This window comes from Echeneis naucrates, chromosome 8 (assembly GCF_900963305.1).
Source record: "Echeneis naucrates chromosome 8, fEcheNa1.1, whole genome shotgun sequence".
Lineage (NCBI taxonomy): Eukaryota > Metazoa > Chordata > Actinopteri > Carangiformes > Echeneidae > Echeneis > Echeneis naucrates.
Window position 1 is genome coordinate 6,466,171 of NC_042518.1, and position 27,946 is coordinate 6,494,116.

The 27,946-nt window shown below is 42.9% G+C and overlaps 2 protein-coding genes across 2 annotated transcripts in view; one reads left to right on the plus strand and one right to left on the minus strand.

Annotated features, from left to right (window-relative positions):
* The first annotated feature begins 428 nt into the window (after positions 1-428).
* LOC115047070 (uncharacterized) lies at positions 429-2,563 on the plus strand. The gene is made up of 4 exons (XM_029507732.1): positions 429-556; positions 739-1,092; positions 1,172-1,278; positions 1,927-2,563. Exons 1-4 carry the CDS (start codon positions 508-510, stop codon positions 2,137-2,139), a joined length of 723 nt encoding a protein of 240 aa, XP_029363592.1. The 5' UTR covers positions 429-507; the 3' UTR covers positions 2,140-2,563.
* Positions 2,564-4,155: 1,592 nt separating this feature from the next.
* Positions 4,156-27,946, minus strand: part of LOC115047069 (trinucleotide repeat-containing gene 6C protein-like) — a 34,470-nt gene continuing 10,679 nt past the window's right edge. The window contains 17 exon segments of the mRNA XM_029507731.1: positions 4,156-9,940; positions 10,026-10,165; positions 10,273-10,346; positions 10,909-11,127; positions 11,722-11,832; positions 12,266-12,415; positions 12,644-12,820; positions 13,113-13,277; positions 13,380-13,620; positions 13,774-13,857; positions 14,085-14,204; positions 14,433-14,714; positions 15,065-15,283; positions 15,604-15,681; positions 16,318-16,484; positions 16,777-16,971; positions 18,378-20,873. Of these exon segments, the coding sequence (XP_029363591.1) occupies positions 9,550-9,940; positions 10,026-10,165; positions 10,273-10,346; positions 10,909-11,127; positions 11,722-11,832; positions 12,266-12,415; positions 12,644-12,820; positions 13,113-13,277; positions 13,380-13,620; positions 13,774-13,857; positions 14,085-14,204; positions 14,433-14,714; positions 15,065-15,283; positions 15,604-15,681; positions 16,318-16,484; positions 16,777-16,971; positions 18,378-20,873 (5,309 nt within the window). The 3' untranslated portion in view covers positions 4,156-9,549.

The following is a 27,946-nucleotide window of genomic DNA, read 5'->3' on the forward strand; positions in this document are numbered from 1 at the left end:
TTTCTTTTTATTCTTTTCTGCATTTCACATTGTTTTATATTTTCTGCTTGTTAAAAACAGAAAAAAAAAACCATTCATGTGAAAAAACGTTACTGTGAGACACGAATCCAAACCACTGACCTGTCTGTGATGTATCCGCTGATACGGAATGAAAGTCATATTCATCTGCTCTTACTCATACTAAAATCACATGTCGTCTGTTCACAGCAGGCAAAATTTACTTTTTTTTTTTTTTTTTTAACATCAGGCTGTAATTTTTGTTTAAACTCACACAATAGAGGCAGTTTTCGGGGACAGAAGCTAGACATCCTGACTGAGAGATACTGAGTGCATGAAACTGGCAACACTACTTTGACTGCAGCAAGTTTGAGGTCATCTTCCTGCTTTAAGGTGAAGAACAATAAATAGAGAGGCCGTCTACAGTCTCAGAGGAGGCTGAAGGAAATAGGAGGAGCAGATTATGACTTCGCTGTGGTGCATCTTCGTGCTTCCTAACTGTGAAGGGCCATGAAGATACTTTTGGCAAATATTCTCCTTCTTAGTCAGCTCTTTGGAGGTAAGACATTATTTAATTGATGCTTACATATTGTTTTTGTTGACTGAGATGATCATCAGAAGACTGTTGTGTGATTTTAGTGTGTGACAGAATGGGTGAGTTTTGATCCACATGAAGCCACCACCTGACTGTCAGTCCACTTTAACCAGCACTTGATGCTGATTTTAGTTTTTCTTCTCCAGCTCATGCAGACTTGATATTTAGGCACCTGGCAAAGAACCAGTCGCTGGAGCTCTCCTGCTCTCTTCAGCAGGACCCGGGCAACTTGATGGGCCTTCACCTGTACCACCGCAGTGCCCAGAGCCAGACCACCGTGCTGTCCATAGCAGAGGGGGGCGAGTTCAGGGTGGACCCAGAGCACATGGGGCGCCTGCAGCTCTGTGGAGGACTGGACTCTGCTCAGGTCAACGTGACCATATCCAAGTTAGACCACAGTGACACTGGACTGTACATGTGGCAGCTTAGCTACAGAGAGGAGCAGAGCCCAGACCCGGTCCTCAGCAGCCAAAAGGTTTTCCTGCTGGTTGATGCGCCAGGTATGTTGTTAAACACATTTCATGATCAAACTACCTCTGTAGAGGTTTGAAGCTGAGTAAGTGTGCGTTTGTGTTGCAGGGAGGCCATGCCAATGCTCTCCCAGTTACTCCCCTCTGCTCTTCACCATCTTTGCAGCAGCAGCACTTGTTGTGTTCACACTCAGCTGGCTGGCTGCAGAAAAATGTGTGAGTGTTTTTGGCTGAGTCAGCCTTTAAAGGCTTGTCTGAGAAAGTTTAGGAATTATGGTGTCATTTGGCCAAAATATCGTCTTTTTCTTTCGATCCTCATTGTGGTCCAGCTCATTCCAGAAATCAATTTTCTTGAATGATTTTTCAGTTTAAAGAAATTACCTCATGAATCATTAAAAGGTAAGGTCTTCTTCAGCAGGAATAAAATATCAGGTAACAGTAATGTATCAAAACTAAGTAGCATTTAACTGGATTATAAATTCATCATTAAAGACATTTGTTAAGCAAAAAAGTCAAATTCTTTTCAGATCCAATTTCAGATTTGCATGTTACGTTTTGTGATTTTATACTCTCTTTTGGTTTTGAACTGTTACTATGACAAGTTTTTGTTTCTATTTTTTGACACCTTACACACCCAAACCCATATCAATTAATCAAGACAACAATATGCTCATTGGTTGATCATTAAAATGACCGTAATTGCAGCCACATATGTTTTTAGGATGAGTGATACTAAAAGATAGGAAGATCAGAAGATAAGAGATTAAAAAAAGAGTTTTAAGGACAATATTAATGCTCCATAGTCAACAGACATGTATCTCTAGCCCAGAATAATATTTAAGGAAATAATTTAATGTGTTGCAGTTGAAGGTGCAGAAGTCTCAAACACCACAACCTCCTGTTCCTATCTATGAGGAAATGACCAGGAAGGAGCAGAGCTCCGGAAACCCCCAAAATAACCAGGAGGCCCCCTCACACCTGGAGGAAGACAGCTTTCCAGTGTACGCCAACCCCAACATCCGCCCACAACAGGACAACTACTACGCCTGCCCCAGGCAGCTCGCCCTCAGAGCCTGATGTGACTTTTGGCACAGAACCAAGGGAAAAACACACACAAAAAAAACAACAGGAAATGACACCCACTCTGCTGCAGCAATATGTTCAGTGAACGGTAGAAGACTCGCTGCACTGATGGTGAATCTGTCCAGGAAACAAGAACGAGCTGAGTGGAGCAACACAAAGAACAGCAGCAAATAATCAACATGCACAGTTTTAACAGCCAAGAAAAAAATGCTATTTTATTAATATTTGAAAGAAGCTCCATAGTTCATGAAAACATTTGTTTCGGTGCATGTCATTTAACAATCACATTCTATGAGGAAAAAGAGATATACAGAGAGAAAAAAATAAAACATTACAAGCCACTGACTTCTCATTAAATCTCAGTACAGACATTTTTAATTAATATTTCAAATCAAAAAAGGCAAAAAAAACAAACAAACAAACAAAAAAAAAAAGCCCTAATCCCATTTTCCCAGCCCACACTCCAAAAAACAAACAAAAAAAACAACAAAACAAAACAAAAAAACCTCAACAACTGAGAAAAACAAACCCTTGAGGGTGATAGGCTAGAATCCCACAGTGCTAAAGAGTGAGACGCTCATTGGTTTTAGGAATACACAGCATGGCGATGTAGCGCTAGGTCAATCTGAATCAGGGGAAGGAAGCTGGAGGCAGATGGCTTGATATCACCTCTCCGCCCTTTCTTCCTCCACCCCCCAAAAAACAAACAAACAAAAAAAAATAAAAAATAAAAAAAATAAACCAACCGAATAAAGACCCCCCCCCCCCCACCCTCAAAAAAAAAAAACAAAAACACATTGGATCCCAAAAACCCCTGCAATATATCAGCCACTTAAGTAGAAGTAGGCCATAAAGAAAAATCCCCATCTTCCGCCCCCCCACATCCCCAACACTTGTGCATAGTTTCATGATCCTTTACAACCAGCTCATGTTATACAAACATCCTCCAAAATGTGAAAAGTTCCACAAAAGTCTGATTTACCTATTAATAATACCCGCCGTGGGAGAATGAAAGAGAGAGAGAGAGAGAGAAAGAGAGAGGAAAGAAAGATTAATGCACAATGTTCCTGATTCAGTCAGGACGGGACCTCATTAAGAAAACACAATAAAGATTCAAACATACAGCATTTTGCATGTTATTCACTGTTTTTTTTTTTTTAACAATCAAAATCATTGACCATTTTTTTGTTTTTAAATGTAAAGCAATTTTTATATATAGATTTATATATAAAGCACTCCATTTTCATTTAAAGTCCATTATTTGGTTATTATGTAACTGCTACGGATTTAGAAACAAAGGTATTTTCTCTTCTTCTGAAATCCATAACTTTCAGTGCCTAAAATTGTTTCTTTTAAATCATCCTTTTCTTCTTACTCATCATAAAAATGTACATTAAAATGGCGTGGAGTTGGTACTCTGGAACCCTGGCCTTCCTGAGACAAGATCCACTTTTTCGTGTGTGCAAGATAGTGAGCAATTATGTCTTTTTTTCTTTTTTTCTACAAAGGAAAATATATATAATCAACATAAAACATACAGGCTTGAGATAGTCCATGAAATCCACATTAACACAGAACAAAGGTTAAACAGAACAAGACAACACTGTTCAATCCCAGAGTTCTGAAAGTAGCACAATAAATCTTCATTCTGTGTTGCACTTTTTTCAAAAAAAAAAAAAGAAAAAGAAAAAGAAAATGGAAGCATGTGTCCTTTTTCCCATTTTTTCCCCAAACATTCCCATGGTTATTCCTTTGTCTAGCAGTTTTTTTTTTCCTTGAACTCCAGAAAGATAAACAAAGTGTTTGTAAACTGTCAGTGGCCTTGCAGGAAAACAAATGACAAAATGAATGAAATGAACACGACTGAAAATAGAACGAAAGCTAACAAACCAAAAAGGTAGGCACCTCTGAAGTGAGCCCTAGAAGCCAAGGCTCAGTCTGATGTCTTGTCCTTCACTCTCTCTGTTGCTCAGATTTGGGAGAGCTGAAGTCCTTCTACCCCAATCTATGGCCACAGGTCTGCAAAATACTTTTTTTGCTGCATTTTTTTTTATACATATGTGATTTTTTTTTTTATTTTATTTTTTTATTTTATTTTTATATATATTTTTTAGGTTTATAGTCCGAAAATGGTGCAATACTCAATTATGATCCATACTTTCTTGGATTATTCCACAATGAAAGCCACTAAGGTAGATAAACATTACATTTTAAAAACACACTTATTTTAGTCCTTGAGTAAACATTTACACATGAACTGTCCCCGTCCCCCCTCAGTACTTGTATCATGTTGTTCATTTAGCTGGATGAGGGGTGAGGCTGACACTCAGTGCAACGCTAGAGGCTAGTAACAATTAACATCAGAATATATTTTCGACAAGCAAAAAGAAAAAAAAAAGAAAACAAAAATCAACATAAGTATACTGAATTGAAAAGAAACACAAAGCGGAAAATTCCTCCGCTGTAATCACAAGCTCTCATACAAACTTTTACCTCGTGCACTAAACATTCATACAACATACAGTACAAGCAGCCTTGTGCAAACACTCAAATACAACAGATGTAAATTTGCCTTTATAACGATCTTTGTTTTCAACAACACTCATATTTCAAATTTAATTCACTCTGAACCAATGTTATCAAAAATCTGTGTATGAATGAGACAAAAAAACCACTACAAAAAGTGTTCACATTACATTATTGGCGCTTCTTTTGATTCAAGTATTTGTTTTTCATTATTTTGTATTACTCTGATATGTTTATGATCTTGTTTTCTGGGAAATACAATGTTGAGGAGGATACACTGGGTGAGGACTGAAGCCGGGGCGGGGGAGTGGAGAGGGCTTGGGCTAAGTGGAAAACAGAGAAATCCAGCCATATACATGCATACGCCCATGACTTGGTTGTATACTGTATATGAACTAGCATGTGCATATTCAACCCAAGCCTTTTTTTTTTTTTTTTTTTTTTTTTAAAAAGAGATTTTCTGATTCAAATCTATTTGAGTCCCCTGCCCCAGGACTCTTGTCTGATCCATGACTGAAAAGCATATTTTTCTCAAGCTCCAGTTGCCTTTGAGTCGATGTGAATTAAGAGGAAAAAAAAAAAAAAAAAGTAGAAATAGGGAGAGCATCCAATTTCCAACACTAGACAGGTAAATAAGGGTGCAGGGGATGGGTTTGGGAGGGGGCGGGGCTCTCAGTGCTGGTGCTGCGCCAAGAAATCCAGGGCACATCTGAGACTCGACCTCCCGCCCAGTCACCCACCCCTCCACTCTATTGAACTCCCCACTTCAACGGCAGTTTCTTGATTCAAGTCCAGTGTGGAGTAAATGCAGGTTTTCAGGAACAAACACAAAATCAAACATCACAGGCAATAGTGATTGTTTTGTTGAATGAACATGAGTCTTGAGCAACTCTGGAAGAGGGAGAATCCCCTAAGTTTTAAGACTTGGTACCGAACTTGAGGTGTGTCCCTGTTTCTGCTGATACATTAGGCCCCTGATTGGACCTCGACCCTAAAGCCAGATGTGCAGAAAAGAACTTATGTATATCGGCTGGCATGACCTTCGGGTTGGAGGTCCAAAACGAACCTCCTGGATACAGCTTCCCCACACAGGGCTCGGATGGCGAGCCTTGGTGGGGAGAAGGCGGCAGCTCGCAGAGACACTGAAAACAGACATCTCAACCTCAAAGTGCACAGCTGAAACAGACCTTTTTTTTTTTTTGTAGTTTCTGGTTTTTGCGAAAACCTTGATGATAAAGAAAAAGATAATGTTTTTGGTTTTTAAAGAGATGTACCCGATGTGACCCATAAACAGTGCACAGACACTTACAGGGACTACCCCATGCCCTCCTCCTCTAGCCTGGTTCTCTAATAGCCTTCCTCTTGGTGAAAGACCAGCGTCATTCATCTGTCCTGCCCTTCTACTCTTTAAGCCTCCTACAGCTGGAGCTTGTGGTGTACGCCCCTGCAGCAATCAAAGGAACTAAAGTCTCATCATGTTTAAGATAAATTAGGATATGGCAAAGTGGAAGTATACATCAGAAAGATCAGTTGGCACAAGACTGAAGTAATGACTGTTTGCCAACCACTAGTGCCTCCAGCAGGTCAGTTAGTGTCATCTAGTAGCTCTGTCCACACAGTGGGAGACCAAACCGTGGAAGAAAGACTCTTTCAGTGTCCCCTACCTTTTATTGGGTGGGGGGGCTCGAGGGAAGCTGCCTGGTAGTAAAGGTTGAGAGAGGAGCGAAGATGAGCGGATGTGAGCGATGGCTGTAATTTTCTAGATGGCTGTGAACCAACACCTCCTTGTCTTTGCATAGAAATGGAAGGCTGTTATCAGTTGAGGTGGTTCTAAGCATTACTGAGTGCTCCCAGAGTTAAACATAAAGCACCAGTGTGAGTGAGGCGCATCAACGTTATAGAAAGTGTGTGTATTATGAGACAACACAGGATAGAGTTCTGGTGCCCCAGGATGGATGGAGGAAGTCAGCTCACCATCCTGCAGAGAACCTTAGACTATAAAACCTTTCCTACTTGATTGAACTCTTCACACCGTCTGTCTGACTCCGACATAAAGACCCCCTGACCTTCTTTTTCTACTGACGCCTGAAGTGTTTTGTACGGCCTTGCTGCACAGCTGAAGCGTACCTCTAAAGCAACACACTGGTCCTGCCTCTAAGGCAGCAGGAGGGGCAGGAGAGAAGCTGAACACTGCATAAACACCTATAATAAAAAGCCTTGAAATCATCATCAGAAAACAATCATTAACTATATCATCAATGATGACAGCAACAGTATCAGCAAACTTCTTACAATTATAACATAAAAATGCACACTGGCAATTCCATCAATGAATGAAATGAAACCAAGAAAAACACAAAAACAAACCCACACAAAAAACAAAACAAACACCCCCCCCATCAAACGCCTCCATCTCTAGATAAAGTGATCTTTGCAGGACAGAGAAACAGAGAGACTGGAAGTGGAGGTCGCTGAGGACAGACTCTGGCGCAGCAGTAGTAAATTTAATACATGTGGGCCAGTTCTGAAAGAGCTGCTCTTGGCCTGGAGGCCCCATTTGGGGGGGGGTGGGTGGTTGAGTGGAGGAGTGGCTGGGTGGAGGAAGGGGAAGTGGGGTAAGAGGAAGGGAGCCAGTCTGTGGGGATCTGCAGGGAGGCAGCGAGCGAGGAGGGAGGGGTGAGGGCTGCTGCAGAGGACTGGGCTCTACAGCAGGCAGGCACTCAGTGGCCACACTATCACACAGGTTGGCAGGGCCTCCAATAGACAGAAAGAAGATGGAAAAAAAGGATGGAAAAGATGGTGATCCTCCCTACTGGACCCAGTAGAACATTAACACGTTGAGCGTTTCCTGACACCAAGGCTAAAGATTTCAAAGTATGCAATGTAACAGTGATATTTACTTTGATAAAAAGGGTGAGGGTGAGTGCTATGGGGTCTTCCCTGCTGCACCCATCATCAGTTGAGTTAGTTCTTTCTTTGTATTTCCCTTCACTTTGCTACCATGTGTGACATCCTTCTTGGTCCCAATGACTTGAGGGAAGAAGGACTGAAAAAACAAAACAAAACAAAACTTCACATCCATGTTAAGTTAAAAAATAAGTATAGAGAAGTCACTAAGCAGATTGCTTTTTTGTCTTTGTTTTTCAGTTTTTATTTGCCAGTGTTGCTTCTCCTTTCTTCTATTCGTTGGCATTGAGATTATGACGAGCTGTGAAGCTCTTGGTAAGTGCTATGATAAACCACCTTTTCACAAAATCATTGCTCCACACTCTTCTACCGATGCAAATTTGGGCCAAAAGAAGAAGACAAAAAAAGGTCATCTGGGCAAAAAAAGGTAACAGGTTCCTCTCATTTTGGTTTGATGCCTTCTCATCAAGCAATCACACACACAGAGACACACTGACATTCGCGCACGCACACGTACACACACACACACACACACCTGTCCCTCCCTCACCCCCAAAACTAGTCACTGGCATAAGTGTGGAGAGTGCGCTGGTTGAAGAAGTGCTTTGCGTGAACATCCTTGTGGTTGAAAATGGTTGAAGACCAGCTTGCTACTCTCCTGAGCTCACACACTCTCGGGAGGGGGTAGGGGGGGATTGAAGGGTAGTAGTGGCAGTTTTGGGGTAGGAGTAGGGTCGCGGGGTCAAATACAGTTTTTGCAGTTTAATCATTCCTTATAGTCTCTTCTCTTTCTGAGAGAGGCCGTGTTAGGGTGCTTGGACGGTAGAGTCTGTGGCTGATATTGCACGTCACTTGAAATGGTGTTTTGCAGGTGGAGTGGGTGGGGGTAGTGGAGGTCGTTGAATACACACCATTGGGAAACATTTGCAACTTGAGGTTTTCCACTACATCAGTGAGAGGGTCAAAGACTGAGACCAATCTGCAAGTTGCCTGCAGACGAGTTGAGGTGCATCGAAGTGTTTGTCTTTACAGTTCCATAGTAATAGCAGTGGTTAATTTGCCGTCTGTCACGTCCATAACCGTACACGTGACGACCCCCAAAACTCTCCCCGCCACCAGGTAAGATTGACAGACACATTTGAATAATTTCATTTTTAGCTTTGTTTGCAATGGTTCAAGAAGAAAAAGAAAATAAGCACTACAAAAATAAATGGCTTGAACAAGGCGAACAGAGTTGCATCATTCCCTTTGAGCGAACTGAGGAACTCAATCTGCTTGCAAAAATGCACTGAAGATGTGAGCTGTGGTTGCTTATGTTAAGCAGCAGCAGCATTTACTCTCCACTCAGGTTTCACTGGCTCAGAAATAAGGGTGTGCAAGTGTCCGTATGCTTCTTCACCAAGTACAGAGTGAGTGAGGATAGCAGGGCAGGAAAAAGGTTAAGGCTAATATTAGTGCTGAGAGAAACAAATGTCGAGTCTGGATCAGCTGAAAGATCGACAACCACTCTGATTGAAGAATTTTACTTTGGGAATGATGTCTTTTTCATGGATCTCTGAGGTGCAGTATGATTGCCTCAAAAGGCATTGAGGGATTACACAAGTTTAAAGAAGATGGCAGCTCGTCATTGTGTCAGTTTGACTAAAGTATATGTGTCAGTGAGTTCTCAAATGTTCATCTCTGTAAAAAGTTCTCTTCTTCTGTTGAATGAAAGACTTCTTTCTGTGTCTCCAAAAGTAAAAGCTGAACACTGTGACCAGAATCCTACTGAAATTCACAAAAGAACTGCAACTGAAATGTCATTAAAAAACAAAAAGGAGTAGAGGAGGTTGACGGAGGTGAGCAGCGAGGATGTAGCCTCGTCCTCCTCTTATCCCTCCTTTTCATTGATACACCCACACTGATTATCTCCACATTGATTTGAAAGGTTTTTGCTCCACTTGGTGATCGTTTCGCCTGGGTTCTTCTGTCCTACATGGACTCCCCACTCAGCAGGTCCCCAGGCAGCAGTGTATTGATTGGGGTGGGACTCCCCATGACACGTCCTTCCTCTCCATTTGGGGGTCCCCACAGGCTAGAATACTGCTGCACGCCACCCCAAAGCAACTCCCCACCCGTCTTTGCTCCGCCTGCTCCCAGGCCACTGCTACTGCTGCTGCTGCCATTATTGTTGTTCCAGTGGGGTGAGTGACCGATGGGATGAGAGGCACCGGTCCCGGTCCCACCCATCCTTGTCTGATTGGTGCCTGGAGTGGCTTGCCAGCTGGTTGTTCCACCGAGTGACTGGCCCTGTGCAAAGAAGCGGTTCACTTCCTCTTCTCCAGCAAACTCTGCCAGGATGGTGGTGTTCCCGAGCACACACCTGCACAGAAGGCAAGAAAAAAATAGATGAGTAACGGTTATAACTCCTAAAACTCCACTGCAAAACAATGCATTAATAGACCTACATGTGGAGGGACTTCTGAGCCTTGGCAGCTTCATCCTTAGAGCTGTAACGCACCACAGCGTTGCCCTGTGTCAGGTTGAGGTGGAATGTAATGAGCGGGCCGTGCTGCATGCACAGCGTACGCAGAGTTGAACCATCAATCTAAAAAATGAGAATGAAGCCCAGAGAAGGAGTAAGACTGTTACACATACACTTCATCCGCTATGAGTATTAAATACTCCAGTGAGCAATTGACCGTAAACTGTTACCTGTGGAGTGAGGTTTCTAAGAACCAGCCAGCTACTGGTTCTTGTGGAGCTGTCTGTACTCCATGTGGTACCTGCTGTGTATTCATATACAAAAGCCAAGTTTTTACTCATAGACTTCACAATCAAACCAAAAATAATTTACAAAAGCTGAATGGGTTGCATCAGTTTGTACCACAGGAAAAGACAGTTGTTCACCCACAGAAAGATCATCCGAGGGTGTATTCAATCCTGCCTACACAGTAACTTCAAAATTGGTCTGTGGTAGATACCACATCAATGTGGTATTTGCTCTTCAAGCACACTTGCACCAGAAGTGCCATAACTCATATTTAACAACACTATAAGATTTCACTTTCTGTCCTCAATGCAGAATAAGAGCCCCTTACTGATGTAACCCATTTTTTATCTGCAGTGTAATGCTATTTCTTAAAGATAACAACAAAAAGGAAAACTGACCGTTATTTTCTTATCCACACGTAAAAAGTTTAAAAGGTCCAGAAGTACCTTTGATGATGAGTTTAATTGTTCTGTAATATTTACCTACATTGCTTGGGTCAAATAAGAGCCTGCTTTTATTTTAACATCAGGCCAAACTGTTGTCCAACAAAGCGGTAAAGGAGGGAAGCATAAGACTACCTGTGGTGTACGAGCTGCTCCAGCCTTGAGCCAGACCCAAGGAGTTCCCCCCCCATGTAGAGGAGGGCTTGGCGTTGGTGAGACCAGGTGGGGGTCGAGAGGGGGCGGTGGTGCTGCTTCGGGGGCCCTGGGGGACCTTCCACAGCTCGTGGGACAAAGACGCCTGGCTGTGAGAAATGGGGCCTGGAGACCAAGTAGATTTCATCTCTGACAGTTTACCTGAACAGCAAATACAGAGAAAAAGGTTTGCTCTTCAGAACTGAGTGACCAAAACACAGCTGCTCCCAAAGGAGGGAGTCCTGCAGAGTCAGACATGTACTCAAGCGAACAGAAAGGATATAAACGTTCTCTAATTTTTGATCAAAGAGAGTACAAAGTTGGTTGTTTGGTTGTAGAGAAACTGCATAGCTATGGCACAAACAAACAGTTTTCACTGCTCTTCAAAACACTCAACAACAGACTTTTCTTGCCTCAAGCAGATCAGAGGCTTTCAATTCAATCTACACCCAACAGTCACAGTAAATCAAGGCAAAACAACAAGCTGCATGCTCTTCTGTTTCACACCTCCCATGCCACACCGACAAATAAGGAGAAACGGTAGCACCACAGGGGAAATATACAGTATACTATAGGCAAGGTTGACAGGGAAAGATCTAAAATGAGGGTCAAATTTCATCAGGGGCAGTGAATGAATGAATCCGGAGAGGTGCTTCTCCAGTGAATGGTTGAGACTCTGGATGTTACAGTAACAGGATTTGTAGCCATTGAATCACCGAACTGTGGGGGCGTAGGGGTTATGGATAAACCATGTACCTGCATCGTCCGTCTCCGGGGACGACAGACTGAACGAGCTAGTGTAGGCACTGACTGGCCAATCAGTGGAAGGAGGCAGAGCCTCATTCTGAGATGAAGTGGGAGAGGAGCCTAAGTTGATGCCAGCAACACAAACAAAAAGATAGACACAAACAAATAAGGGAAAAAATTGTAGAGAGAAAATGGAATAAAGGAAAAATGCATAACAAATGATGATAGTAAGCTCATTAAAAAGAGAAGAGTGCAAACTGGTATGACTGTGATTATAGAGGCAGTTAAAAGTAGGAAAATAAAGAACAAAAGAACAAGAAGCAAGCTCTCTCTGGTGGCAGCAGATGCACAGGACTCCCAGACAATTACAGAGGTCTTGGAATACACAATGATACAGTTTGTTTGCATTACATTTCATTATAAAATTATGTGGGAGAATTAATTAAAAAAAATGTCTGCCCTGGCATATTGTGTTTTTCCATAGTGTGACATGGACAGCTACAGTACACAGAGTATTGTACTCAGAACACAACAATTTTTATCATGATCTCACCTCCACTCCTGTCCCGTAGCAGGTAGCGGTTGACATCTTGTATGTTGGTGTTGATGGTGGGCCCACTGGGGACACTGCCAGGGGTCACATTGGGGTCAGTTTCTGGGTCAATATTCTGGAGCCCCTTCCAGGGCACACCAGGGCAGAACTCTGAGAATGAAAATTTAAAGGTTGTCAAGTGCTGATTCTTCTGACTTTGGTTTTAAATCTTGGGTTTTTGTTGATAATACTGGCATTCACTTGAATGTAAAATTTTACACTGGAGTGAGAGACAGTAAGAGACATTCCTGCACAAGTAGCTGTGAACATGGCTGTGTAGAGTAAAAAACAAAAAAACAAAAAACAAAAGCTGAGAATGATCTACATCTAGTTCCTAACCTGGTGGCCAGTTGATATTGGTCCCATTGGCCATTTTGTCACCACTGCTCTTGCCCTGTCCCCAGCTGTCTGGGGTGACCAAGGGGCTGGTTGGAGACTCTGAGCTGGATATCAGGTTATAGGGACTGTAAGAGTCCTCCAGTTGTGGGGGTTTACCAGGGGGACCCAAATTGGCACCTAGTGGGCAAAAAAATACATTAAATAAATAAATAAATAAAAATGGTCACAAGTTAAAACTGTGTATACGTTGACTACTTGAGTTTTAATGGAACAGCAGAGTCTAATTTTAATATTAAGCCCCTAAATGTTAGGTTAAAATCCAACACCAAGAGATTATGGTCTGGGTCAACAGAGCAGGACATGCAGTCATGTGGCTGATCTGGATAGTTTTTTTTTTTTTTAATGCAATTTTGCAAGCAGAATGAGATTTTGCATCTTAAATTACCCAGGATTCTCTTTCCTTTCTCACCATGCTTGCCCAGGCTGGGCTCTAGAGGAGAGGAGCTACCAGAGAGGCTTTCGATGGAGTTTGGGTGTGTCCACTGTGACAGGCGCGATTGAGGCTGAGGGGGTTCCTTCATAGACACACCTCCCACATCCATCCCGGTTACATTCATGTTTGGATTCAGTCCAGCTGAAAAAATAACTTAACAGTTAAATGTTATTGTGCCAGACCATGGCTGTTAGTGAAGCGTTCAATATTTCCCATCCAAAGAGCAAAGTTTATGTGACTCACAGAGAGAGTAGGGGCTGTAGGTGTTGGGAGATGACTGCTGCTCTTTGGTCTGCAGATCAGATAGGCCTGGAGCTTGGGGGTGACCTGAAAATGAATCCAGGCCAGATTTTGCCCCACCAGGATGCAGGCCCGAATGGGAGGGAGGTGGCTGCTGTTGCTGCTGCTTCATCAGCAGTGCCTGGGCCAGCTGACGCTGGTGCTGTTGGATCTGCTGCTGCATGTTATTGATTGTACGTGCAACCTGGGCCAACATCATAAACACATTTAGGACCTGTGCTGAGCAGGTGATGCTTTTAACAACTGAAACAATCATTGGCCTGGACTACTTCCTTGGTGAAGTAATTATATTATTCTGAGCTGGAAAGAAAACTGAAGGTTAAGAAGAAAAACCTACTTGCTGCTCTTGTTGTCGAATGGGGCCAGAAACATTGCGCTGCGCCTGCAACATCTGCTGCTGAATTTGTAAACGCTGGTATGCCTGTGCATCAGGTACAAACAATGTCAGAAGTTCCTGGTGTGTTTATACCCACAAATTTAACATCAAATATGACAGCAGATAAATTATAAAAAGGTATGTAACAAAATAGATTGATGTACATGTGAGGAGAAAAATTTACCATACAATTAAAAAGGCTTAAAATACTTTCAAGGTTCTTTGTGGGTTTTGAATTAAACCTAAAACAGATAAAGCTGAAAGATACTCACCAGTTGCAGCTGGTAAAGTTGATTCAGAAGGGTCATATGTTGAGGGTTTATTGGTGAAGTTAAAAGTGCAGGATTCAGACCAATGTTTTTTGCTGCAAACTGTAAGAGCTGTGCTTGAACCTGTAGGCAACATTAAAGACATTTTTTTTTTTTCACAAAAATTTAAATGTCAAAGAAAACATATGCTTGTGTTTGGGGAATACATATTTTAAGCCACATAAATGAAACTTTACTGTCTAAATGTAAAATATTAATCACTGCATACATTAATACATGTTGAGAAATTATGTATTTCTATATTAAATAAGGAATTAGGTTACATGTGTGTCTTTGTCTGTGGATATGCACCTGAGGGGAGAGAAACTGAGGCACTTGAGCACGTAGACTAGGCTGAGAGGAACTGAGAGGCGGCACTGGTGGCTGAGGAGGCGGCTGCGGCTGCTGCATGGTCCGGGAATGTGCTGCTCCACTACCGCCAAACATTCCACTCTGCATCTGCTGGAAGAACAATGAGTGACAATAAAGTGCCAGTCAAATTCTGCTGCAGTCCACAGAAGAGGTTGTTTAGTTATTGACTTTTCCGTGCATCAATACAGTGATTTTGACAAAGCCAAAGAGACTCTGCAAGTCCTTACAGAGTCTTGAAATTGATTCTCTATCAGATCATGGTTTCCTTTTTCAGATGATGGACATCGCAAAGTGAGCTTAATAAAATGTGCATATTGTCTTTTACCTTGCATCAAGAACATGCATCACCCTTCTCACATAATTGAATTGTGATTATAATTTGGGAAAAAGGTGTTTTTGGTTTTTCATTTGATTTGGGGGTAGATTGCCACAAATGATTGCCCAAGATCTCAATTGTTCCCAGCCAGTCTTCTCAAAAACATTTGCAGTGCACTGTATATACTGCATTCCTGCATCAAAATCTAAAAACTAAGCTGCGTGGTGTATTTTCATGTCAACTGATTTTGACTCACCTTATCCATGAAGGGCAAGCGTGGATCTGCTGAGGGGTCTTTGGAAAGAAGTGGGAGCCGAGGGCAGCTCATGGGCTTGTTGATGAGCCCATTGTTGTAGTCGTGGCCGGCTATCCCCATCCCTCGCTTGTCGAGCTCCGTCTTCTTCTCCAGCAGGGCACTCATGGCCTGGTCCAGGTTCATGTTGTTGCTCTTGAGTGCCTCCTCTGCTGGGTCTCTCTGGAGAAGAATTTGGATAAAAATATTAAATGATGAGAAGCCAACTAAAACAATAGCCCCTTTCAAGCCTATTTATGATAATGTATGAAAAATGAATGTAAAATTTTGACATTTCAGTAAAAATTATTTGTTCAAATTTACTAATGTCTACTCTTGATGGTTTAAAAAAATCCCTGCAGGAGGGAACGGCTTACTAGCATGCCGCAACATCAATTGACATTTAAACAGAACAAATCAACATCAACAGAAAAAGCAGTATGTTCCTAGACATAATTGATAGTAGAACAGCATTTTAGCAATGCAGTGTCAGTTCAACTCACAGGGAAGCCCATGTCTGTCAGCTGTTTGATGAGACGATTCATAATCCAGGCATCTTCCTGCTTCCCTGGCACCTTCCCCTGGGGACGGGGGGGGGACGGGGGGGGGGGGAGACAAGATTAGTACCATACTAACTCAATAAAATTTCATCATACAAATATAATATCAAGTTGCTTCTAAAGATCTCAGTGATTTATTTAACCTTACAAAACAAGTTGCTCTGTGACGGGATTTGATTGGTCCGTAGCTATTGTCTAATGAATGAGCCCAATGGCTATGACACTGAATTACTTTTCATAGACCTGTATTACTCTGCAACTGAAAAAGCTAGTAACACAGAAAGTGGTTATTGAACAATATTATAAAAAAAAGGCACTTTGGAATTGACATGTAGAGCTAAAAAAAGAGCAAGACAACACCTGCCCAAAGAAAGTGATAAATTAAAAATATATAGCAGCGAGTGTGTCCACTGCATAGCAACCGATGAGTATGTGTAAGCAGCCAGGAGGGCCTACTTTTTTGTATTAATAAAAAAAAAAAATGCATATTGATGAAAAATAAATAAATAAATAAAAAATCCAAATGTAGGGCATCTATTACTTTCACCTTTTTGCCATACTTCATGACTATTTTACAAAAGCACCACGACCTATCTGTGATATAATAAGCCCATCTGACGGTCTGTTGTGAGCTATTGCTTAAATGATAATTCACACCTTCTGTGGGCCCTTTTTGGATGCATTGCCCCATGAGTTACAGGAAGAGTTGCTTTCCTGGGAGGCAGCACTGTTCCACATGTCTCCTTCCTCGGCATCCCACTGGCCCCCTGACAGACTCAGCTCTTCACCTCCACCTCCCCATCCATCTTGCATAGATTTAGGGGCTAAAAAACACACAAAGGAAGATGCAGACCAAGCTGTGTTAAGAAGAAACACACAAACCTAATCTGAAAAATGCTTTATGTAACAAACTATGCTGGCAATAAAATATCAGGTAGCCACTAGGGGGCAGTGTGGATTTCTGAGTGACATCCCCAGCACTCTTACTTTCTTCTTTGGGTCATAACAATTTCTTTTATGAGATTTATCAGGAAAGAATGACTTTTTTCAGAAGCACCAATGTATTTTCAGTATTCCTCAAAGATACACAGAACCACACAGGCTTAGGCTATTTACCAGGTTTGCAGGATGTGGCTGTCATTGCTGGGTTGCTTCTGCCATAGCTGTCTGGGTTACTGTCTCCCCAGCCTCCACAGCTCCCACTTGGTTTGCCCCAGGCTGACGTCCCATTATCTACACTGACCGGAGAGGGTGTGGGTTCCCCCCAAGAGCTCTCCGATTTTGTGTGAGAGCTGGGTAAGTCTCCCCAACCTGGAAAACACACAATAACAAAGCCTGTAAAAATGCTTACGGAACACCTAAACCAATGTCTTACAATTTTCATACTTGTGATGCTTTGGATATAAGCACATGTTGTTATGATTACATTCTGCTACAGTTGAAAACTGTGTCTTAAATTTATAAATATGCACACTGGGTGAGAGTATGAATCATTGGGTCAAGCTATTTGTCCTGGGTTAGTGAAATGTTGTGCTTATTAAAAGTATGTCATGCCAATTCAAATTTTAAATAAATTCCAAAAGATCTGATTAGCTGTGTCCTGTTTATAAATGTTAACTGAGCCTCTAGTAATGGTCATCAGCACATGAATTTTTCTTTTTTAGAGTGTGAAGTGTCAGTTGTTTATGGATTTAGAGGCCTGGACATGGCTTAGCAGGATGGCCAACTGAGGGAGGAGATGCCCATTTACAATTTGGCAGTCTCGTCTGTTTTGGCATGAGAAACAAAGTGCTGTCTGTGGGCCTGTGCCAGGCTCAGCTTAGCTTTCCAGGGGGAGGTCAAGTCCTCAAGAGTGTTCCAATATTATATTATAAAATTCAACCTTATGTGTGATGCAGCTGAGTGTTTCACTGATCTAAACGTGGTAAAATGTGACCAACAAGGTCCAACTGTCCTGTTTTTTTTATTATTATTAATTTTTTTTTACCATTTTCTACTCCAGGTGATGAATACTGTAAAATGGCCCTCATTTGTTCTTAACTCAATGGATGCACTACAGTCAGTAAATTCCAATGTGGAGTCAGCATGCAGGGTCATTTGAGGGACAGCAGGGGGCGTCTGAACCCTCTCACTTCTTAGGGGCTTGCTCCACCTCCTCCCTTCCACTACTGACAGATGGTGGCTCCCATATAATCACACATTTCCGATCCTTCTCAAACTGCTTGTGGTAAATCACTATTTTCACAAGGCACTTTGTAAACAGCATTCCTGTGCTTCCTTTGGGGACCCATGTGAAGTTTCCAGGGTGACCCGCACAGACGTGCTTAGTGTTGTGAAATGTGAGGAGCCTCACTGAGTGATAGGCTGGCACTGCTTAACTAATTTGGATAGTTGATTAGATGTAAATCCACAGAGGGCAAAGTAGGTCAAGATTTTACCTTTAAGTGGATCAACAGCTTGCAGCTTAACAGTGGACTATGCTAACAACCTAACCAGTGTTCATATTCAACACCTTTACTTTGAACAATGTAAAAGAAAATCCAGGTAAAGCATGTAACTGACATAATTTACATTGAGTTACGTGCAATAATATCAAACAGAACCAAGTTTAAAATGGAAATGTTGGCATTGTAATTTATTTCTGTGCTATACGATAATCAATCTGATGTGTCTGGGTAGATGGTTCTATTGATCATTACAATATTATGTTGTCTTACCTTGCGCTATCAGGGGGCCCCTGTTGTGAGATGAACCTGGTGGGTGTTGTACGACAGGATCCATGGGCCCACTGGTGGGCCCTGAGTTTTGGGAATTTTGGCTGTGGTTCTGTAAAGGTGCAGTCGGCCCATGAAAAGGGTGATTGTGAGAGTGGGGGTGGTTGTTGTTTGGGCCAGGGGGATTATTGCCTCCAGTGGTAACTTTAGCCTGGGACATTCCCGGATTGTTCCTGCCCCACAGGTTGACTGCCTTGTTGTAGGTGCCAGGGTCACCCCAAGCTGAGGTCCCATCATCTATTTCCATTTTACGTCTGATTGAAGGTGGGGAGGGCTCTTCCCAGCCTGTTGGCTCAGCTGAGGACTCCTGCTTACTGCCACCCCAGCTTCCACCTTGCTTCACTGAGCCTGAGCCACCCCAAGATCCCATGCCCCCTGCTCCACTGGAGCCATCCTGTGGTTTGGCCCCCCAGCCTTGAGGAGGGCCACTGGGACGCTGGGAAACTGGCTCTCCCCAGCCACCATTTCCTCCAGCTCCAGATATCCCAGGTCCTGAAGGAGGGGCTCCCCAACCTCGTGGGTTTTCTTTCCAGCCTCCTACTTCTCCCTCCCAGGCAGGGTTAGTGGGACTCTTTTTATTCTCCTCAGGGTCTCCCCAGTCCCCTGTGTTATTGCTCCCTCCACTATTGACCCAGCTGTGTGATGCTTTGGGTTTCTCTCCCCAGCCCTGGGACGTTGTCTTGATGTGAGAATCTTCCCATCCACTTGGCTTCTCCTCTCCCCAAGATTGCCCCCCATTCTTGGGTACACTGGTGGCGGGACCTCCAGTGGGATGGTTCCCCCATCCACCAGCACCACCAGGGGGCTTGTTGTTGGTGGGCTCTCCCCAACCAGAGCTGGGCTGGTTGGTAGGTGCTATGCTTCCACCCCAACCTGAAGCTCCCTGAGAACCAGGCACTTCATTTTTGCTCCCAGAGTCAGTCCTCTGTGTGGGGCCCATGTTTGCATTGGAGGGCCCCTGGGCATCACTTTGAGTGGTTGGGCCAGAACCCCATGATTCAGTGCCTACATCATTCTTACGTTTTGTATCATCCATATCCCAGGAGGTGTGCTGGCGAACAGGGGTCTGTCCCCAGCCAGTGTTACACAGCACTCTGGGATCCAGATCCTGTGCAGGCAGCAGCGGGGCTGGATTATCTCTGGATGAGCGGTCTCGGCGTTGGTGATGTCCTTCCATGCTATCACTGCTCCCTTCACTGGCACCAGCTGTGCTCACAGCTCTGCCCCAAGGACTAGCCTGTGGATCCTGGGGAGGGGAGCTTGGGGCATCCCAGCCTCCCTGGGGCTCTTCAGTGTGCTGTTTGCCCCAGTCTCCACCAGACTGGTCACTCCAGCCTCCTGCTGAGTTTCCTGTTCCACCTCCTCCATGGCTCCAACCAGAGTCCCAGCTGGATGCCTCCTTAGATGAAGGTGTCTTAGCATCTCCACTGTTACCCCATACTGAGCTGTCTTCTCCATTGACCTGTGTTACCCCGGGTGGGGGTTGTCCCATGGAACCCAAGCCCACTGATGCACTACCCCAGCCAGGCAGACTGCAAATGGGGCTTGGGGGTTCCTGTTTATTAGTGTGATTTGGTCCATCAGTTTTAAGGTTCTGAGGTTCTGAACTGAAAGACACATTTGTGGACGGGGAGGGGTGTGCCTCTGACGTGTCAGAAGTCATTATACTACCCCAGGCGCTGCCAATCCCCGAGGAGTTGCTGTTAGTGTTGGCTCCAGTACAGGTGCTGGTCTGGGCTGATGGGGGGCCAGGTGGATTACAGAGGTTGGGTGTAGGTTGAGGAGGTGAAATGGTGTTGGCTCCCCCTGAGCTGCCTCCCCCTGTGCCACCCCCATCATGCCCCAGCATGGGCCAAGCAGATGGGTTGGCATTAGGGTTTAAGTTCAAGTTAAAGTTGGTGGTTGAGGATGATGAAGAAGTGCCCCAGGCCCTGCTCCCAGTTCCACCCACTGGACTGTCATTCTTCCCTTCAATCCCCACTGAGGACTGAGGTGGGCAATGGGAGGGTCCAGGCCCAGAGCCCCAGCTGCGATTGGCTGCAACCTGGCTAGAGAGCATGTTGCTTCCAGTATGACTGGCAGGGCTGGGCCCACTGTTGGCCTTGCTGCTAAGGTGGTTGGCAGGAAAGTGGCCTGTCTGGCTATTGGCCCCTGTGGCCATACTCGCTGTACTGCAACTACTACTAGTACTGCTGCTGCTGCTCCCGCTGCTGGTCAAGTGACCAGGGTCAGTATCCAAGGGGCATCCTCCCTGAGGGGCCTGGCTCTGGCTGAGGGTAATAGAGGGCCAAGCCTCTGTATCCTTCTGGTCAATGATCAGTTGATCCCAGCCACTGAGAATGGTGGAAGATGCAGCACTTGTGGTACTCCTATTGGCTGGTAGGTGTCCCCAGAGGGGATTATCATAGTGGGCTCCCTGGCCGCTCTGTGGGGGCAGTTCTGTTGAAAAAAGAGAAAGAATAGAATATCAGCAAAAGGATGAGGGAAGAGAGATATAAGTTATGCACATCATCACTCCCACATATGTTCCGTGAGGCTGAAATACCATGGAAACACATAAGGTTGCACCTGTTTGCACAGAGACTTCATAGGATGCTTTATTAATGAAAATAAGCCACCTACACTTTAAGAGCAAAAATAGAGGAAACTAATATAACAGGCAAATCTTTAATTAGAAAATAAATAAAATATTTATAAACTTTATTCGAGACCTTCTTGGTTATCCAGCCATTACCTTGAGGAGCTATATTTGTTATCATAAACAGTAGGAGTACTAAAGTTTTACCAGTCCTCCCAGTCATTGTCCAGAGATTATGCTTAATAAAGATGTTTCTATCCTGTAGCTGCCTAAAAACGATAAGAATAAAAACAACCAAGTGACACTAGCAAAAATGTCTAACTGGAGCAATGGGGTTCACTAGAGGAAATGGCATGAATGGCAAAAGATTAATATTTTTAAAGGTCATACATAGATTTTGAAGATGTTATGCCTTAACCTAGAGCTAGTGCTCTACACTAAAATACGATGAAAAGATATTTGCAGTATATCTACACACAACAATCAAATGTTCGAGCATAATTAAAACCAAAATAAAGCGGAAATTAGCTAAACAAATCTGAAATCTCAAGAGCAATTACTGCTGAAAGTGAAAGTGAAATTCTTATTTGGAGAAGTAGTGAGAGTTTGTTCATGCATCAAGTTTTATGGTAACAATTGAAAATAACACTGAAATCTGAAATGGACCTGTAGTGAGACTGCTTGTGCTATTTCTGCCTCGAGATGTTACAAATTCAAATCTGAATACCAATAATTAAAACAGAATATTTTAATTTTATCTGCAATCGTATGCAAATCTACAAATAATAATAAAACTTAGATTATTCTATTTTTTACTAGTGTTTTAATAAAAAGTTTTAAATTGATGCTAATGTAAAAAACATGCAAAATATTCTTTAAGTTAATAAAATATAGCCAATAATATTTTTTTATGAGATATTAATAGATTAGCACTGGATTATCCCAGGAGGTCATCCAAAGAACTTGACAATCTTGTTCCCAGAGGATGCAATCACTGACAAAGACCATGTGACTGAGTCATCCTCAACTTCTGACCTCCTCACCACAATGACATCTGCCTGAAATCAAGCACAAATATTCTGCCATTGCCCTTGGCAACATGTCTCCTCACCAACATGTCAGCCTCCATCTGCCTGTAGAACTGCACTAATAACACACAAGAAATGTTTGTGCGATTTCTGGCTCCATGCAGGTCCATGTGCCCCAGAATCACCTTGATACAATGTAAGCCCTGAGCAACATGGCACCACCACATTGCCCATGTCTGCTGCCAGTCATGCTGCAGCTGCTGTTTTTGTTTACATTTACCTTCACAAGCATGCCTACCCTGTATACATAGACTGACTGAATCACAACATTAAGGAAGTGAGTGCATTTGAGTACCTCCCTGTTTCCAAGCTTACTTCAGTGCTTGCAACTAAAGCAGAGAGAGACAAAGCAGTTAGAGAGCAGAGGGGGGAAAAAGAGGGCACTGTGTTTCTGACACACAGCGCTGTCGTTCTGTAGTCACTCTACTGAGAAGTGCAGGACCGCCATTTTCTCAGTCCTGAACCAGAGCCAAAAAGCCTCTGAGCTACCGTATATATCTTCACCATTGTTGTTTAACAATGTGCACGTCTCACTGACATGAGTTACAACAACACATTAGAACTCAGCATTGCATGCTCGCAATGCTGTGCTGCAGCAGCTTTAATGTTGAAAAGTGCCTATCCAGACGGTGTGTAAAAACAAGCCGCCAAACAACACAGAAGAGCCAGACAGGAGAGAAAAACAGAGAGAATGCAGAAAAAAAGGAGGTGTGAAATACCTGTGGAGAGGTGCCTCCCAACCATCCTGTAAAGAGCTAGGTTTTCTGTGACACAGCGACCATCCTTGTCTCAATATGTCTGCTCGGCTCGCCAAGCTTCTGAGGCTCATTTCTGAAATGCTGCCAAGAAGTTGCACAGCTCTTGCGCGGCATGAAACAACCCCCCCCTCCCTTCCTTCCTCACCCCTCATGCTCTGTCCCTCCCACCAACATTGCTTTGGCTGGGTTTCTCTACTTCTATCTATTGCCTCCCTCTGGATTTATTTATATCATGCTCTATTCCTATTCTGACGAAGGTTATTCTCTCTCTGGAAGAGCACAGAAAGAACGCTAGTTAGGGGAAACCATGGGGAGAGGATGGGGGGTGAACGGTTGTTAACAGCTGAGTGATAATGTGCAATCTTTCATTATGCACTCATGAGGCACAAGGTTAAAAAAACAACCAAAAGAACAAAAAAATAAATAACAAAAAAAAAACAACAAAAACAAAACAAAACAAAAACAGGGCTCTTCTAATCTCCCCCTACCCGGAGATCTTAAAACCTTTCAAAACTGTCACTAAATATTTAGCCAAGACCACTCCATCCGCAATTAGTACTGCTGCCCACAATGGAAAGCCTCATGAATAGTAGCGGCGAGTGAGAGACTGAAAGCAAAACCTCACAAAGGCTTGCTGCACCCCCTCTGCAGCTGGAATGGCAATTTTCTCAGACATGCACATGCTCATGTATGAACAATCATCCGGTAAAATATGACGAATGTCTGTATTTGTATCTAGCTATAATCTGGGAAACCACTGAACATAAGCAGTAACAATAAATTTTGGACAGAAAACTTGGGCACTGCATCAGATGAGACAGTTGGAGGGTTGGTTATCTGGTCCTGAGGATAGCACTGAAGCTGGGGTGTGTGGCGGAGGAAGACAAGCATTAGATGTAATGGAAGGCACAGAGGGAGGATGATAGACGGGCATCTTGGCAAAGGAAGAAAAAAAAAGCAGCAGTTGTCTGGATCAAGGATGGTATTGTTTACAAATGATCCCAGTGCCCACCCAACAACACAATAAGTCAATGTTTGGTGGAGAACAGAGTGTCTTTATGGCTGAAGCTCAGCCCCGTTTCTCTCCACTGTGAGGGCCCAACATACGGTGAGGTCATGTCATGCCTCTAGATGGCAACCCACCGTGTGCTAAAACATACACACTGACAACACAGCATATCTTATGTAGCCCAAAAAATGCATACTACTTCCTCGATGCTCAGATCACATTTTCTTTTATATTTTTAAAGCAGGTTGACCTGTGTGCATGCACAAGTACAGTTTGTGTGTTGATGGCTGGAGGAGCTGGGTTGCTGGAAGCGTTGGGTAAAAAGAGAGAGAACACGAGAAATAAAAGTACAAAGACAGTTGGGACAGAAAATGAAGGAAAGGGATGGATGTTGAGAGATGGAAGGAGAAATGATATAGGGAAACGGTGTGGGTCTCAGCTGGACTGATCCTGGCTTAATGAAGTCCCTGAGGGGCAAAGAGACTGAATGGTAGAGAGCTGACAATGCATGCTGCCAGCCAGATGAATGAACTCTCGGATGAGCACACACAAACAGACATGAAACAGACATATGGACAGAAAACACCTATCAGGAATGTGCTAATGATTGCACTTCCCTATTGTTTTCAGAGTTGGGGCATATACAAGCAAGAATCCCATTAACCAAAACAGTGAGGTCCACTTTCGATAGGTTGTTTTCTAGGAACACAGTTTTAGCTCTAGTTCTAGCTCCAGTTTTTAAGTTTACTATTTCGCAGTAATAACTTCACAATGCAACACATTTACTGACAGTTAGCAAAAGATGAGATATGAAAAAAAAAAAAGAAAAAGAAAAGAAAAGAATTAAAAAGTAATCCACATCTGCTTTGATAACAGATATATAGTGTTAGGTCAGATTTCAAGAATATGTTGAACATTTGTTTATCAAATGTTGTCATACATGATATTAAACTGAAAATGTATGAGAGTTCCTTTTGTCAATTGATTAAAAAAAAAAAAAAAATCTAAAAAAATGGCCAGCAGAGGAAGTATTTGCTATTTGCATTTTGGTATTAAATACCAACATCCAGTAACATGAGAACTTGATGTAAGACAGCACAAGTCTTAACAAGCATCATTCTTCGGTTTGGGTACAATGAGCATAGAATTTCACTCTTCTGTTCTTCTTCCAAGTGTTATTATAGGCAGCAGGTATATAAAATGGTAACTACCACAGGCATTTACTAACACCTATAACTCAGCAAGGTAAGAGGCAAAACCTGGTAGCCACTTTTAATTTCTTTCTATATTATGCTGTGTGCATAAGTTTATAACCAGTTGGTTTTTGTGTCACAGAGATTTACAAGCTGCCGAGCTGCAACACTGGTTTGCATTTCATGACATAACAAAATGCAAAAGAAAGCAGTCAGCTGCCAAAAACCACATGCATGTAGATCCAATCCACACATAGCACTTCATAGGTTTTTGTTACGCTTACTCTTTTAAGGAAACTGTATTCACCCAGAAACAAAACAGGAATGGTAGTAGCTTGATGGATTTTTCACAGTCCCTATATTCCTTATGGATACTTAATAATAGCATTATCTCAATGTAAGCTCAAAGGGGAAAAACCAACAGAAGGACAGAACAAGGTTTTTAAATATGGTACACATCTAAGACATCTGGCCATCATGTTTGCCTGTGAGTATCCTCTTTCTCCTCCTCTAAAGGATAAACCAGGTCAAGGGCTTTCTCCAGCATGCCAGTCTTAAAATAGCCAGCTCTCTCACGCCTCCTCCACATGAAAGGGCCTTGGGATATGGCTTGTTATCCAAGTAAAAGGCAACACTGAGAGAGGGCTATAATAATGGGAAGATACACATACATGTAGTATGCACAGTCTATCTAATCTTGGTTGCCCTGGGGCAAGTGAGGGCATGAGTAAACTGTGGTGTTGGTATAGTGGAGGTGGAGGTGGAGGAGGTGAATACTTGCATCAGAGAACAACAAGCAAGGCAGAGAAAGTCAGAGCAGCAGATGCACAGAGAGAGTGAGCCAAGATTGAGAAAGAGAGAGAGAGCAAGCGCTGAACATTTGTGGTTAACAGAGAGCTGATGTTTAATCACATCACAAGACGTCCCAGTCCTCTTTGAGGGGATTCCCAAGGCTCTTCTACAGCATCAGCAGCAGACTTAAAGAGCACATCAAGTCTAGCCTACATACTCCCTCTTTCAGACAGCCTATTAACACATTAGCTGCACTATTCTTCCACTTGATGAGGCCTGTTTACATTAAAATGTTTTTCTGTTGGTGTCGGCCTCTGTTGTGCCTAGCAGGTACAATGCTTAGGGGTATATAAAACTACTTTGCTACTTTAGGGGCTTTAGGACGGGACTGTTAGATAAATGCCAAAGGGAGAAGTTATATATCTGGGGTGATATCGCCAACACATTATTGGAATACAAACTAATTATTTGATTAATTTACAATTAGACTAATCAGGCTGGGATTGTTGAGTGCATTACTGCCTCACAAAAACCAACAAGTGCACTTAATTTGAGAAAACAACTGCATAGTTAAAGCAGGATTTTCCTGTGACATTTAACTATTTCTCCTTAATTAGGCAACAATGACATCATCATTGATGAGAAACATGAACTCTTAGAACACAGCAGTGGTTGCCGCTGCTTGTCTTTACAGAAGAGGCATATTTTAACTATCAAGTTGACCAGGGACACATACAACTAAGATCGCCAAGGAAGAGGTTTGTGTTTACAAACATACATATGCATACATGTGGACACACTGGCCACGTTTAACAGCCCTACTTTTCAAGAGAGCCGGCATGTGACTGGGTAATGAGAGACGGGTTGAGAGGAGGTGGAGTCAGCAGATGGGGAGAAGAGGGAGAGGGGAGCAAATGAATGCAGCTAGTGTGCTTCAACTGTTAGCTATCGTCACTAAATGAAAGCAGGGAGACGATTCTATCAGACAAAGCTGTGTGGTCAAAGGGATTACCTGCAGTTTGCCGAAACTACATTGTGAAGTCGTAAATAAAGATATTTAAAATAGTTTAAGATAAAGATAGTTAAAAGGACACATGAAGAATTTTAAGTAGTTTTCTATTGTAATGTTACAATGGTTTTTTACATGCAACATTACAAGTTCTACATGGGTATGCTATCAAACGCTCCCACTTGACTCCTATGTGACATTCAGTGTGGAAGGTCCTGCTGTCTGTTTCTCTTAATGTAATCAGTAAGTTCAAAGACACACAGAAAGTGAAGCCAAGCAGAGCAGGCCTGCCAAAGAGGGGCGGAGAGAAGTAGCAGCTTTTACCGTAAGCCATGAGTCACTTCAGCCCACAGCACTGGACCTCTGCCATGCTTGCTCTCTCCTCCTTTCTTTCTTTCCCTCTCACTCTCTTTCTATCAGTTCCAGGTCAGGCCCACTGACGTGCACAGCCAAGCAAGCTAGCTCCATATCACTCCTCCTCCAAGAAACAGGAAATACTGTAGGGCTGGTCTGCAAAGCTTGACGAAGAGTAGGAGGAGGAGATGTAGACGAGATAAACATCTTATCACTATGGAGATAGAGCTTCGTTCAAACACAATTGGCAGGGTTAGATGATGCTCAAACATCCATCTCTGCTGAATTTTGTTTTCCTTCCCATACAACAAAACATGCCAAATGCCTCAGAAAGAATTTTAATCATCATTATCTAAGAGCAGATGATACATTATTATGAAACAAAAGACCTTTACCACTTAGAAATGTGTGAGAATCTGGTTCATTGTTACATGCAGAGCTCCGGGAAGGAAAATACACACACATTTTGAGATAGCCAGCTGTGTTTACACTCAATCCTCTAACCCTGTTCTCCTCTATCCCCAATTCTAATTCCCAGTCAAGCAGAATGAAAATAAACAAGTCTGCAGCACTTGGATGCAAGTGTCTCTACACTGGTCCACAGGTAAAATGCAAATTTACAACTACAGTACCAGACATAGAAATAGCTACAGGTATTCAATGATGCATGTGAAAAACATAAACACTCCAGACATAAATTGTTAAGATAATCGTTAGTTATAAACAAGAAT

Bases quoted from the DNA above. Each gene is read 5' to 3' on its own strand.
- LOC115047070 (XM_029507732.1), top strand. From the start codon at position 508: ATGAAGATACTTTTGGCAAATATTCTCCTTCTTAGTCAGCTCTTTGGA. The intron at 557-738 runs GTAAGACATTAT...TTTCTTCTCCAG, and splicing joins TCTTAGTCAGCTCTTTGGAG to CTCATGCAGACTTGATATTT. The intron at 1,093-1,171 runs GTATGTTGTTAA...TTTGTGTTGCAG, and splicing joins CCTGCTGGTTGATGCGCCAG to GGAGGCCATGCCAATGCTCT.